The following is a 14,318-nucleotide window of genomic DNA, read 5'->3' on the forward strand; positions in this document are numbered from 1 at the left end:
AATCCCCCAGCACCACATGCCAGCCAGCCCCGCCCCCTGGTGGGCTGAGCTGGCCACACACACACACAAAATAAATAAATAAATAAATAAACAAACAAACAAATGAATAAATAAAAAAAAAAAGATCAGTGGAACAGATTAGAGGATGCAGAAATAGCCCCAGACATACTCAGCCACCTGATCTTTGACAAAGGTGCCAAACACATTCACTGAAGAAAGCATTTGTAATAAATGGTGCTGGAAGGGATGGCCAGATAGCTCAGCGGATTAAAGCACCTGCTTAAGGCATATGCAGGGACTGGGGTTCAATCCCTGGTGTGGCAGGGACCAGGGACCAGGGTTCAGGGTTTGATCCCCAGTATGCCACCAGCTCCATTCCCTGGGGTACAGAGAGGGCAACTGAGACTGCATGTGGTGGCACACATCTGTAATCCCAGCACTTAGGAGACTGAAAACAGGAGGATCACGAATCCAATCTGTGTAGTGAGACCCTACAGACCCTGTACTAAATACATAACAACAACAAAAAAATGGTGCTGGAAAAATGCTCTATACATGCCAAAGATTAAAACTGGACCCATATATTTTACTATGGACTAAACAAAATTCAAAGTGAATGTCTCAGTTACTCTTCCCTTGTTGCTGGGAAAAAGTACCCAACACCCCAAATTAAGGAAGGAAAGGTTTATTTAGCTTACAGGTAGTGGAGGTTTCTGTCTATACTCAGCTGGCTCCAAGGCAGAGCGACACATGGCAAGGAGCAGAGAGAGCAAAGGGAATGGCAGCAGGTCAGGCAGCTAGCTGGCCTCGCTCCCCTCCTTACGCTGTAATGCAGAGTGTCTGCCCAGGGCACTCACACTCATAATCCTAGTATTGGATAAAGAATCAATCACAAACTCCAGAACACTCTCCATAACTGCATGGGGGGGGGGGGGGGATGGGACACGACATATACATCAACCATAACATTCCACCCCTGGACCCCCAAAGACTCATTCATGCATGTCCCTTTATGCAAAAGGCATTTTAGCCCATCTCTAAGAGTTGCCAAAGTCTCAACAGTTTCAGCACTTTTGAAAAGTCCAAGTCGCAAGTTTTCTCCAAGATCAAAGCAGACTCTATGAGCCCCTGTACAAATGAAAAGTTAAACACTCCCAACATTCAATGGCACAATATAAACACTACCATTCCAAAAGGTACAAACAACAGGGGACTACAAAGCACCGGGACCAACACAAGTCCAAAATCCAGCAGGGCAAACATCAAGTCCTGTAGTTCCATGTGGAACATCCGAAGAAATCTGTGACTAACTGTGTGCTCCACGTGGCTCCACCTCTATGGCACTCTTAGTGGTAGCTCCCAAGGCCTCTCTCTTAGGCTGGCTTTGCTCCACTTTGCAGTTTCCCTTAGATGATCCACATTCCTGGCTTTTCCAGACTTCTGGGGTTTCCACTGAATAGGCTTCTCACAGCTTTACACACTGCCCTCTCGGGGTCTAGTTCTCTCAAGGTCTAGCCTCCCAGACCTTGTGGAAGCCTTAACCAGAACTCTTGCATTTTGCAAGCATCTAAAACTAACGCCGTGTGGATGATTCCAAGGTGTGCCGCCATGTGTAGTAGCCAGGCTTCCTTCTTTCTTGGCTGTAGGGGTTGAGTGCCTGCACTGCTGAGCACTCTGAACCTGATCCTGAGGAAGAAATTCTCCAAGCCGGCACCATTCTGGTACCTGGTGTGGCCACCACCGCCATTCTGGAACATGGGGCTCTGCAGCTTTTCCCTCACCTTTGTAGCTCTGAGACTGCAAAGGGCGGAGACGTGCCACCTCTACAGACGCCCTCAGGCCATCCTTCCCATTTTCTTGTTTCTTCCCAGCAATCGAGATCCTCCCAGCTCCATCTTTGCATTCCACAGCTTTATTGGAGCTTTCTTTCTGGTCAAACTCACAACATTTTAAATCATCCTGCTGGGCTCTCTGCTCTTGATTCTTGACCAAAGTCTGACTAAAAGCCCCAACAATAGCCATGCCACTGCCTCAATATTCAGCTGCTCTGAAATTTCTTTTGAAAGATTAATCAGTCCACAATGCTTAACTTTAGTCTCAGGCAGTCTCTGGAACTTTTTTGTTTCCTAGTTACTATCTGTAGTCTTACCTACATGCCCTTCTAAGCAGGTGGCCCTCTGGGGTGACCTTTAGGAAACCTGTGAATTTGGAGCAGATATTGTCTTTTGCATATATATATCTTTTATTTTCCTCAGCAAGCTGTATGTATTTGGTTTACTGATACCCACAATATTTAAAAAACTTTTTTTTAATGTATTTAGTAGAGTCTACAAGGTCTCACTACACAGACTGGACTTGTAGTGATCTTCCTGTTCTCAGCCTCCTAAGCGCTGGGGTTACAGGCACGCCCCACCATGCCCAGTCTCAGTTGCTATCTCAGCGTGCCCCGGGGGCAGGGCCATCAGGGCACACTGGGGGTCAAACCATGGTCCCTGCGCCTGCCTAAGCAGGCGCTTTAATCCACTGAGCTATTTGGTTAGCCCTCAGGCAGTCTCTTGGCACAAGCAAAATTCAGACAAACTTTTTGCCAAGCCATAACACAAATCATTTGGAATCCAACAACCAATACAGTCCTTCTCAGAAGAAACCTCCGCAGCCTGGTCTTTACAGGCAGGATTTGTATCAGCCTCTGGTCTTCTGAGCTCAGCTAAAGCTGTTCTGTGCTTCTCTTGTAGGTGACATCTCGAACCTATCTCTTCCCATAAACCATTCCCAAAATCTTGTAATCCACATGGTCAGGTTTAGCCATAGCAACAACCCCACTTCTCTGGTACCAAATTTTGTCATGGCTTTTTTTTTTTTTTTTTTTTCAAGGGATATAACATAATACAGGACACATTTTTATAATATTTTATAATGAATCACCCAATGAATTATATACAACAAGTGCAGGAAAACTAACCACACTAAAGAATGCAGCTGAGAGCCTAGAGTCCACAACAAAATCTCATGCAGGCCCGCTTCATGGATCTCTGCTAGAAAGGCCCAAAGGTGGAAGCCAGAAAGTCTATGCCAGCCAGATGAAGGATCTGTGCTAACAGGCTGAGGGATCTGAACTGGAGCTAGGAAGCAGCGCTGAAGGTTAAGCACCAGAGCTCCCCCAAAGGTACCACAGCCCTGTTCAGCAACAGTGAGATCCCAAGCTCCACCCAGCTGAATTCCCATAAGGAAAGCCAATGTGACAAGCCTCTTTATGAGGTTGAGCAGCGCACCATCTTCCTCTCTGAAACCAGAACGTGATGCTCAAGACAAGGACCAAATCTTCTCCAAAGTTTGTCAGGAGGGCTGGTGAGATAGCTCAGCAGTCTAAAGCTCCTGCTTAGGCAAGCTTAGACAAATGTGCAGGGTCAGTGGTTTGATCCCTGGCACCATACACCGCACCAGCCCCTGGTGTGGGCTGAGCTGGCCAGAAAAAAACAAAAACAAAAACAAACAAGAACAAAACAAGTCAAAGCAAAACAAAAATTCACTGGGAAAGCCAGCATGACAAGGCCCTCCGGCAGAACAGCCCAAGAGAACTAGAGGATTCCAACAGTTCCAAAAGCTTCTCCAAAGAGCATCCCTAACGGTGTCAAGGCACTGATTCTCCTGTTCTGCCTTTATGCTACTGGCAACAATCTTCAGGTGGGCCTCCTGTACCGAGCACCATGCTAGTTTAATTCAGCTGGGTGTAGTAAGTTGACCACCTGTTAGAAATCCACTCTAGTGAATCAAGGATCTAGACATTAAAACAGAAATATTAAATCTACTAGAAGAAAGAATAGGTAAAACTCTTGAAGACATTGGTGCAGGCAGACTATGAATAAAACCCCATAGGGACAATCACACAGGAACAATTGGAAACACATCTTATTAAAAAGCTTTTGCACATCAAGAGAAATCACCAACAGAGTGGAGAGACAATCCACAATGTGAGAAACAATGCTTGTCAAGTGTTCCTCAGACAAGGGATTATTATTGAGAACACATAAAGAACTCAAAAATATCAGACCTCCCAAATTTAAAGACCCAATCAAAAAATGGGCATCTGAGATGAAATCACTTTCTCAGATGAAGAAATACAAACAGCAAATAAATATATGATAAAATGTTCAACATCATTGGTCACTTGATAGATGCAAATTAAAACAACAGTGAGATTCCATCTCACCCCAGAAAGAACAGCTTAACATCATGGCTTAACATCAATGGTTGTGGAGAAAGAGGAACTCTGCGCTGTTGGTGGGAGTGTAGACTGGTACAATCAGTGTGGAGACTCCTCAAAAACCTAGGATTGAAGGTCCCATTTGACCAAGCTATTCCTCTGCTGGGTATCTTCCCAGAATAATTAACAAGATCCTACCACAGTGATATATATGCACCCATGTTTATAGCAGCACAATTTATAGTAAATAAATCTTGGAAACAATCCCAATGTGCATCAACAGGAATGGATACAAAAGACAGTATTTTTATACAATGGAGTACTACTCAGCCATAAAGAAAGACAAACTGGAGACTTTTATAGCTAAATGGATGGAACTCAAGACCATACTCAGAAGTGAAATAGACCAGATGCACATATGCAGGCATCATATTGCCTCCCGAGTGTGAAGAGCTGGGAGCTTAATGAGAGCCAGAATGTACAACAGATCGTGTAAAATGGGAGTTATCCAAAAGAAAACAAACTGGGAAGGGCTGGGGAGATAGCTCAGTAGAATAAGAGCTTGCCTGGCAAGTGCAAGTTCCTGAGTTCAATCCCCAGTACCACAAAAGAAAAAAAAATTGTCTTACGGTTAAAAAAAAAAAAAAAGAAAGAAAACAAACTGGGATGGGAAAAAGAAAAGAAGGAAGGGAAAAACAGATTAAGATAGATCGACAGAAGATAGTTAAGATAGTTTTTTTTTTTTTTTTTTTTTTTTTTTTTTTTTTTTTCAGCACAATGAATGTTATTTTTATCCTGTATCACAGAATCCACTAATAAAAACATCCCGTAAAACCACCTGAAGGCCGTGTAGACAGGCGCCTGTCAGGAGCGAACTGTCTAAATCTGGTCCCCCTCTCCTGATACCTAGTTACGCGTGCCCAATATCCCAAGCCCCAGGGGATCTCCAATCCAGGCCACTTCTGATGCCGTGGATTCCGGACAGGAGCTGTCATCTTGGCTCTGTGGTGCTCAGCTGCAGCCCGCGGCAGAACTGTGACGGCCCCGTGATAATGTTGTACCTCAAGCATGCGCCTGCTCAACAAGCAGAAGGCAGCACTTCTGAACAGCTGAGGAGTTGGTGCGAGGGGACGCACATCACGAACAGGTGTTGCTTTACTCTGTACTTTACAGGGGGCAGCCCAGCCCTGGTGCTTGGTTCCTCTGTCCTCTTGATGTCTGTGCCAACCACAGCGCAGGTGGCGCAGTCTGCAGAGGTCCCCATGCCCCAGGCCTCAAGCTGTGCCTACTTGCATCACTAACAGCTGTGATGGGCAGCAGGGCCCTGCAGCAGACACGGGTGTTGGGCACTGTGCTGGCGGAAGGGCAGCGGACCAGGCCAACGTCTGCCCTGGCCTCGTGGTCGGGCTGGTCAGGTGGCAGAGGCTGCAGCCTGAGGTGCGTCCCCTACTGGAGGCTTCTCACCAAGAGCCCATCCCCTGGGCACTGTAACTGAGAGCCAGCTGTCTTCTGAGGCAGTCACCCTGGAATGACCTCGACCTTGGGAGAATCCTCAACTTCCCAGTCCAACCTAACTAGGGCATTCCCTTCCATGCTACTGAGAAAACTGACATGGGAGTAAAGGGACAGTCACAGTGTGATTTTAATCAGGTTCCAGGATGATGAGATGGTTCCCAAAAGTACTGGCAGATGCAGGGTGGAGTGGGAGAAGCTTCCAGAACACTCTGCTGGGCCTACTTGGTCCAGCTGACTTTGGGGATGTCGTAGTGCTCGGTGAGGGTGTCCAGGTGCCTGTTGAAGTCCTCCACACGCTGTTTGTGGGTCTTGGATGCTTTCTTTAGGATCCGTTCCATTTGCCGCTTCTCCTGCATCTTCTCGAAGGCCGCCTGCGCCGGCGTCCGCTTGTCCAGGCAGCGCCGCTTCTCTTCCTCATTCCAAGATAGTTATTCTACTAATTTCTCTTAATGCATTGAAAAGAAAGGTTAAAAACCTCTATCTTGGGCTGGGGATATAGCTTAGCAGTACACCATTTACTCGGTAAGTGCAAGGTCCTGAGTTTGATTCCCAGTACCACCCCCCCAAAAAAAAACAAAACCCACAAAAAGCCCTGTATCTTGTACTTCTAGCAACTAATTTACTTTAAATTTTAACTTTAAAAAATATCTCTGGCCAGTAAGTTCACACCAAAATCTAAAAAATATATATATGCACTGCTACAGCAGGAATCATCTCCCTCACCAGCGGTACTTACTGACACAGACAATGCTGTCCTCTCCAAATCTGCTTGAGCAGTAACATTTTCATTATCACTCTGTTCTTATCAACTTGCAAGTAAGAATGCATGGGATAGATGGGTACATGTCTTCTACACCACTGAAATGGGCTGAGGTCAGGGTTAGGAATATAGCTCAGTGGAAGAGCATGTACTTAGCATGTGTGATGTTCTGGGTTAGATCCCTAGCAGCTACTCTGCCCCCAAATGACTGTAATCATAAATGGTATAGAATGCAATACTCTAAAGATGCACTGTTCAATAACGAAGCCACTAGACACAGGACTTTATTTAAATTTAAATGTAATTTAAAATAAAATGAGAAATTCAATTTCTAGTCATGCTAGCCATGTTCTGAGTACTAAGTAAATAATGCCATTCGGAACCATTCTGTCACTGCAGAAAGTTCTAGAGACGGTGCTGCCTTAGGAGCTGGGAATACAGACCAGGACTTACTTACACAGGCTTTGGTCTTTTTCTCACCTTATCCAGTTGACCTGATTTGTTATATTTCTCTTCTGCAAAGACCAGCTCCATCTCACTCATGTCATTGTTGAGGATAAAACAAACTTTAGATTTGTAGAATTCAGGATCATCTGTTTCAAAGTACTGAGGAGACAGACATAGTGCAGAACATGAACACTTTTTGCCTACAAATGAAATATAACTGGCTACAGCCAATTATCCCTTCAGCCTTAAGAAAGATCAGCTCAGCTGGGTGTGGTGGGGCACACCTGTTATCCCAGCACTTAGGAAGCAGAGGCAGGAGAATCTCCATGAATTTGAAAGCAGCCTGGGCAATACAATGAGTTCAATGCCAGCCTCAACTACACAGTTAGACCCTGTCTCAAAACGCCAAAAACAAAGCAAAGCAAAACAAAACACAAACCCAACAGCTCAGGTGGAATGATCCCATTTAATGGCCAGGCACCCTTGGTGGAAAATGCACACCTAGCACCTTACCTTGTAGTGCATTCGTAGTCCTATGATCTGGGCCAGGAAAGAACGGGTGAAACGAGCTCGGACCAGCTGCTTGTAGGCTCCACCCAGAGAGGACTCATACAGACACTTGCCTACCAGCCGCCCGGCAAACTCATACATCTTGAGGCGCAGATGGGCTGGGCGGTTAGGGTTGGGATGCACCTGTCAAGGGAAGACAGTAGAAGGTCTGGCCCAGGCTTCGTCAAGCTGTGTTCTGGAAAGCCCTTCCTGCCCCACCTTGCGCTAGTCTGGATCTGGAATGACTCCATGCACTAAAGGTATGGTGGCCAGCCCGCAGCAGTGTGCAGAAAGTATGAGCATTGAGGGGGGGGGCCTTGGGCAAGGTCCGAGGCCCTGGCACAGGCGCCTGAAGAGCACTGTGGTGCTGCTGCCTTCCTCTTTCTTTCACATCCTGGCCATGAGATGAGTGGTTCTGCCACACACTGTTGCAATGATGTGCTGCCTTGCCCCAGGACCAAAAGAAAGGGGAGCAACTGGTCAGACTGAAGCCTCCAGAACTGCAAACCAATACAAACCTGTTCTCTTTACGTGCTAATTATCTCAAGCATTTGTTATAGCAGCAGAAAACCAACCTCTCATGCCAAAGAAGCAAGAGTTTCCATGAGAATCAAAAAGCCCCCCAAATGGCATTAGTCTTTTGGTAGACACACACTGAGTAATGCTAAGTGAATGGAGGTGAAAGGTAACAACAAACCTTTATCAAGCTAAATAACCTCAGAGTAAGTTTGTTGTTCCTAGATGCATATGAAAGTTAATCAGTGAATGATACGGCACCTTTTCTCTAACTCAGACCATCTTTCAGCCAATGCCTACTCTTCTACTTGCCTAAAAGTCTGGTACGGTAATCAATTACATCAGGCATTTTTTAGAAAGTGGCTTAATTACTGTTAGTAAAGCAGCCACTGAACTATACTGCTTTTTTATTAAATATTCAACTGTCTGCACTTTCTTATTTTTCTCATAAAATAATGAAGGCAAAAAGAGAAGGCAATCTTATTAGCTCACAATGTAAGCTGCAAATTAGGAACAGGACACAGATTTTTAGACTCCCAGGGTTTCATAACTTCAACGCCTGTGTATTAATTGTAACAGAATCCACATTTACCACCCAGCCATGGGAAGTCACAGACTCACTAATGCTTGGTTGTTGTCGCTGAATCGGGTGAACAGCTGACTGGTGGTATCAAATAGTGCTTTGCCGATGAGCTCAAACCACTCCCGGCGAGGCCCTCCCCAGTCCAGAGCTGAAAAGTACAATGACAGTACAGGTGACTTGGGTCGACCTTCTACCGCTTTGTTCTTTTAGCCATCATCTTTCTCTTCCTGCATTTCCTCTACAGTACTACCTCACTGTTTCCCCTTTACAGCTCACCTGAATGGTAGGCACTGTAAAAAATTCGACCCCTTTCTGTAGACTTAGAGTTAATATGACCACTAACCTAATGGAAACACCGGAGAGGAGAGCAGAGGCCGGAGCACACCCTGCTGGGTGTGCTGTTTGTTACTCGGCCCTCAGGCGCATGCTCCTGGAGCTCTCCTCCGGCTCCCTCCCATGTCTCTGCTCTACAAGTCCTGCCATGCCTTATGGCCAGCAAACACTTTTTTTTCTTTCCTGACATATGGAAGTTGGGTTGTTTTGAGGAATGGGCATGTGAGTGGATGTTTTTTCCTCCCCTGTGGAAAGGGAGCAACACAGAGGATACAAGTAGACAGAAAAAATAAAAGAAAAAAAGAAATTTTAAAACTGACCTTCCTCGTCTTGAAAAACCACCTCAAAGTTCTTGCTCCAATCGGAAATAGAGAAATTTCGAGTGGCCTTCAGAGACTGAAAAGCAGGAAAGGAAGGGAACTGTCAGACACTGGCCTGCTAACGACACACACACAGCACGCTGCCCCTGCTGCCTGCTGAGCCAGCCACTACATGCAAGAGATACAGTAGTCACAGATAAGCTTGAATAATAGCCTCTTAAACTTAAAATGTACATATCTCTGAAAGAAACTTAAAAATTTTTTTAAAATAATATGATTTGCCTTTATACTATCACTTCAATAGAAAGCCAAAGTTGGTCTTAAACAACGTGCATTTTATATCAATGAAAAAATTCTTGCCAAAGTTAAAGAAAGAAAAAAAAACCTTAAGTCAGCAAACTGTAAACAAGAGCACCAAGGAGTCCTGGTTTTCAGTAGCGTCTATCCGCTACATGTCTTTTTTTTTTTTTTGGTACGGGGGATTGAACTCACGACCTTGCACTTGCCAGGCAGGTGCTTAAGCCACTGAGCTATCCGCCCTCCGCTAGCCGTCGTACTGCTCAAGGCGAGAATCAGACAGGGAGCCGTACCACATGGAGAATGTGGCCGAGAAGTGGCTTCCAGTCACACCTACTGGAGCCGAACACCACAAACACTTTCTGTACAGGGACCTTCTCATTCCTGGGGAACGTCAGGCCCATGCCAGGGTCTGTGCAGCGGAGACAGACACACATTAGGTGTTCCTTTTCCATCAGACCAGATGACAACAAAAATCACTTCCCTTTCATCCAACAAGGAGCCCTTCTATTCCAGGGATTCAAGAATAGGAACTTTCTTCCACAGCCACTACTTCTACCTCCCTACACAGGAGACTGTTGAAGTGTTAATTCCCCACAGACCTGAAACCCACTACACTATCCAGTTTCCCCTCAGTAACACACTTCTAAGTATCTGCCCTGTTGTGAGGATAATTTTTTTTAATTCTTTTTTTGTAATGTACGTATTTGGTACAGGGTCTCACTTACTATGCAGCTCGGACTCGTAGTGATCCTGTCTCAGCCTCCCCAGGGCTGGGATTACAGGCATGGGCCACCATGCCTGGTTTTGGAGCTGGCACAGCATGTGGTACGGGGGATTGAACTCAGGATCTTGCATTTACCAGGCAGGCACTTAGACCGCCAAGCTATCTCCCCAGCCCGTCAGGATAATTAAACAGGAAAAAACTAATCTCCAATGGATTGTAAAGATAGCAACTTAGGCTACATAAAAAAGACTACTTTCAGGATACAAGCAAATATGAAAGAGGTTGGAAAACTGGCAGCTGCTGAGATGAAACTTTACATACCGATTCCAATAAGGCATGTCTGCTGACCTTCAGGGTGACTTTAGAATGTGGTCTCTTCATATGTACCTGCCGAAGCTCTCTCTGGAAAAAGTTCACCTTGTCCTGAAAGGTCTCGGAACCTCCTGAAAAGGAGCAAGCTCCATTATGGTTACAGCCTTCTTAGGAGATACTTGGAAAATCCCTTCATATGCTCATGGATCTAGGGGAGCTAACGTTGTTACCTTCCCAATCAACATTCCTGTCCAGCCTTACCAATGTTCTTATGTAGGGAGCGGATGAAAGTGGCTGCAAGAATGTTCCTTTCCTTGCAGCTAAGTTCCACAGGAGGTTGAATGCCATCATCGACCACCAGGGTGAGGAGTTTATGAACAGGGTCAGGGCCAAGGTACGAAAACTAGCAGGAGAGAAAAGGAGTTAGTTTGTAAAACCCTTGAGCCCTCGCCAGGTGTGGTGGCACACACCAATAATCTCAGCACTTGGGAGGCTGAGGCAAGAGGGTCATTGTGAGTTCAAGACCAGCCTAGGCTACAAAGTGAGCTCAAGAACAGCCTGAACTGCATAGAGACCCTGTCTTAAAAAGACAAACTGGGGCTGGGGAGATGGCTCAGTAGAATAAGCGCTTGCCTGGCAAGCACAAGGGCCTGAGTTTAGTCCCCAGTTCTGCCAAAAAAGAAAAAGACATTTTTGTTGGGACATTGAGCCCAACAAAAATCTTCCATATTACCACCCTGTGACAACCAACGAAACAAGATAAACTTGTTTTCTCTGAGTTACTGCCTACCACAGGTATATCTCATACTTTAAACCTCAATATTCTACAGTTCAAATTTTATTCTAAATTATTTGAACTCAAAAGATTGCCTTTAAATAAGGGTCAGACAATACTACAGACCTGACAAAATATAAGAAGGGTGAAAGTACTAAGGATATTTAAAAAAAAGAAAGAAAAAGAAAAAGAAAAAAAAGAGCAAAATTTACTCCAAACTGGCTGGGAGAAAGAGACTTACATAAAATAACAACAACAACAAAAAAAGCCTTTTTAGACAAAAGTTTAGAACCCAAAAGTAAAATAAAAATAGGAGAAAGAGGCCGGGGAGATGGCTCAGTGGAATAAGCGCTTCCCTGGCAAGCGCAAGGGCCTGAGTTCAATCCCCGGTTCTGCCAAAAAAAAAAAAAAAAAAATAGGAGAAAGAATGAGTTTCATCAAACTGGGAGATTCAGTTTGGGCCATAGGCACCAATACTCCTTCTGTAAACTTAGTCCTAGAAGCCAAAGGTAACTGGTGAGGTACTCTGAACTGCTAACTCCTCTTCCTGTAGGTCTTTCTAGGATTTACAGATTCTTTGGGCCAGTTAGTAAGGAAATAGTGATTCTTTATTTCAAAGTGAATTTTGTACGTACAGGAAAACTTCCAAGCACTGAAAGCCCCCTAGGAAAAAAGACAAGGCTTTAATATTCCAGAGCTGAAGTGTGTTCACACGGATCTGACATAATAATCAACTTACTTTTGTTCCTGGGCACACTCGGAAAGTGTAAAGGCGCCAGGGAATGATTTTCAAGTAGAACTCCTTCACTGAGAATTGCTGGAAGACCAACATACAGAAAATGAAGTTACTGGTAATAAAAAGCTCCTATCTGGTAGTATAATTCAAATACAGCATACTGGGATTCAAATATAGTACTAGAGTATCAGTCTACATTTCTTACTATATCCTCTTTTCCTCCCTGGATAAAAAGGGTCTCTTACTCAGTACTAAAATAAATGTCAGTTTTACCTTTAAAAAGCCAAACACAAAAATATTACTCTGACACTCCAGTTTTAGAGACATTTCAAAATCTTAATCTTATGTCTTCCTATAATTTCAAAATACCTGGAATCAGGTTTTCACTTTATGAGGCAAGAACACTCCCCTCGCACCATTAAGCTGCTCAGGATGACTTATCCCAGGACTACAGATGGGGTACCAGCAGCCAATATTGACTTTTTTTTTACCTACTTGGATGGTAGCAAGGACTTGCTAGAATTGGGGAGACAGAAAGCTGTGGGAGGGTGCAAGGAAGGTGAAGTACAGTGTTGGGGGGCTTCACAAGTTCACCAGAACATCTCATGTAAAGATAAAGACCTTATGCCATTAATGTAAAAGAAAAATAATTCATTAACGTAAAAGCCAAAGCACAACAACTACTGTCTGAACATGTGGAGGCTCAGGCTGTCCCCAGGGCCAGTTCAGAGTCAGGTTCCTTTCACTCATCACTCCACCTATTTCCCTCATTGCCATTCAATAAAAAAAAGCAAGCTAGTTTTTAAAAATGAAGAATGGTACACAGAAAAATGTTCCAATAGAACTTGAACTCAGTTTCAGTTATGAGATTAAAGGAATGTTCAACAGCTTCATTTTTATGAGGACTGAATAACAAATTATAAATACTCAAAAAAAAAAACTCTCTAATACAAAGTGCCTCTGAGCTCTGGGTCTTGGGAAGTTCACCTTCTTCTCTTTGCCAAAATTTCTTTATTTTAATCCTGTAGCCTGATAGCAACATTCATTTACAGCAATTTCACAAATCACAGAACAAAAGATCAAACTGTTTCACTATAGAACAAGGGATAAAGAGTGAATTTATTCCAGTGAGAAGTTTGTAATAGCTAGAAGTAGCTTTTCTTGCTACTCCTAAGAATTATGCCTTTACTACCTCCCCCAAAGCAATCAAAGGGCGCAGGTGTTCTACGGTGTTCCACAGTGCCACAGGACACAGAACCTTCAGAGATTCAGTTTAGTTCAAACCAAACACCTGCAGCAGCAGAGGACGCATAATCTGCTTTCCTTGAAGTAGCCCCTACTTGCATCCCAGAACCCCTACAAGTGGAAAATATTGCCCTACTGACAGACTGCTACTTTGTGGCTTGTTACCAAATACCAGTAACATGTAGGCTCAAGAAAAGGTTTTCTAAGGCAAACATGAGATTCTGACCTTTGGTGACACATAGCAGTACACCTTCTTTGGCTTCTTCACTTTCTCAGGCGTATGGCCCTCAGAGGGTGAGTCCTCCTCTTCTTCCTCCGCAGCAGTGGAGGGCCGGCGCTGTGAAGAGCTCACGTGCACGGGTGGCAGGTGCCAAGGTGTGCTGGGACAGCTGGCAGCGTTATGAAGATAAGCCTCAAAGTAAATACTCACTCCTGAGGTGGACACATTGCGTTCGACGGTATTTCTCTCATTCTCTGAAGTATAATGAAAGTAAGGTTTAACGAAGGAGTCGGGAGAAAAAACACTATCACTATTTAGTTCAGAGGACAATAAACCAAGTATAGTCCAAACATCAGAACATTTATCAGGTAGGTCAATAGTGCACATGCACAAAGAAGAAATGGCCATAGGAACAGGATTACATCACAACTTGCAACTCACCACTTAGGACAATAATATCAAATTCTCCATTACTGATTGGCTGATTTTGGTATGAAATGCAGGCATGGAAGCAACCCCGAGAGTGCAGGGTAAGTCGCAAGAACACCTGGCAGGTCTGCCTGTTGGATGTCACTGACTTCTCAAATGAAACTCCAGTACTCTCTTCTTCTTGAGGGCCTAGCTACAGGAGGAAAACAAACTATATTTAAGAAATTTTCCGGGCTGGAGAGATGGCTCAGTGGTCTAAAGCACCTACTTGGAACTAGCTTGGCAAAGCATCAGGGACCGCGGTTCAATCCCCCAGCACCACATGCCAGCCAGCCCCGCCCCCTGGTGGA

General features: G+C 44.6%; 1 protein-coding gene and 1 pseudogene across 10 annotated transcripts in view; both read right to left on the bottom strand.

Moving 5' to 3' along the window:
* Arel1 (apoptosis resistant E3 ubiquitin protein ligase 1) overlaps positions 1-14,318 on the bottom strand; it is a 67,388-nt gene that overhangs the window by 13,798 nt on the left and 39,272 nt on the right. For all 10 annotated transcript variants that reach the window (XR_002818564.1, XM_023703639.1, XM_023703644.1 and 7 more), the window contains 9 exons: positions 13,981-14,161; positions 13,546-13,793; positions 12,078-12,155; positions 10,825-10,966; positions 10,573-10,694; positions 9,228-9,303; positions 8,613-8,722; positions 7,440-7,619; positions 6,960-7,085 (listed from right to left, as the gene is read on the bottom strand). Coding sequence is in view for 9 of the 10 variants with exons in the window: in XM_023703639.1 (XP_023559407.1) it covers positions 6,960-7,085; positions 7,440-7,619; positions 8,613-8,722; positions 9,228-9,303; positions 10,573-10,694; positions 10,825-10,966; positions 12,078-12,155; positions 13,546-13,793; positions 13,981-14,161 (1,263 nt within the window). In the remaining variant the exon portion in view is untranslated. The remainder of the gene's footprint in view (positions 1-6,959; positions 7,086-7,439; positions 7,620-8,612; positions 8,723-9,227; positions 9,304-10,572; positions 10,695-10,824; positions 10,967-12,077; positions 12,156-13,545; positions 13,794-13,980; positions 14,162-14,318) is intronic.
* On the bottom strand, positions 5,825-6,433 carry LOC105743495 (annotated as a pseudogene).

Source organism: Octodon degus, unplaced genomic scaffold (genome assembly GCF_000260255.1).
Source record: "Octodon degus isolate 3935 unplaced genomic scaffold, OctDeg1.0 scaffold00007, whole genome shotgun sequence".
NCBI classification, from domain to species: Eukaryota; Metazoa; Chordata; class Mammalia; order Rodentia; family Octodontidae; genus Octodon; species Octodon degus.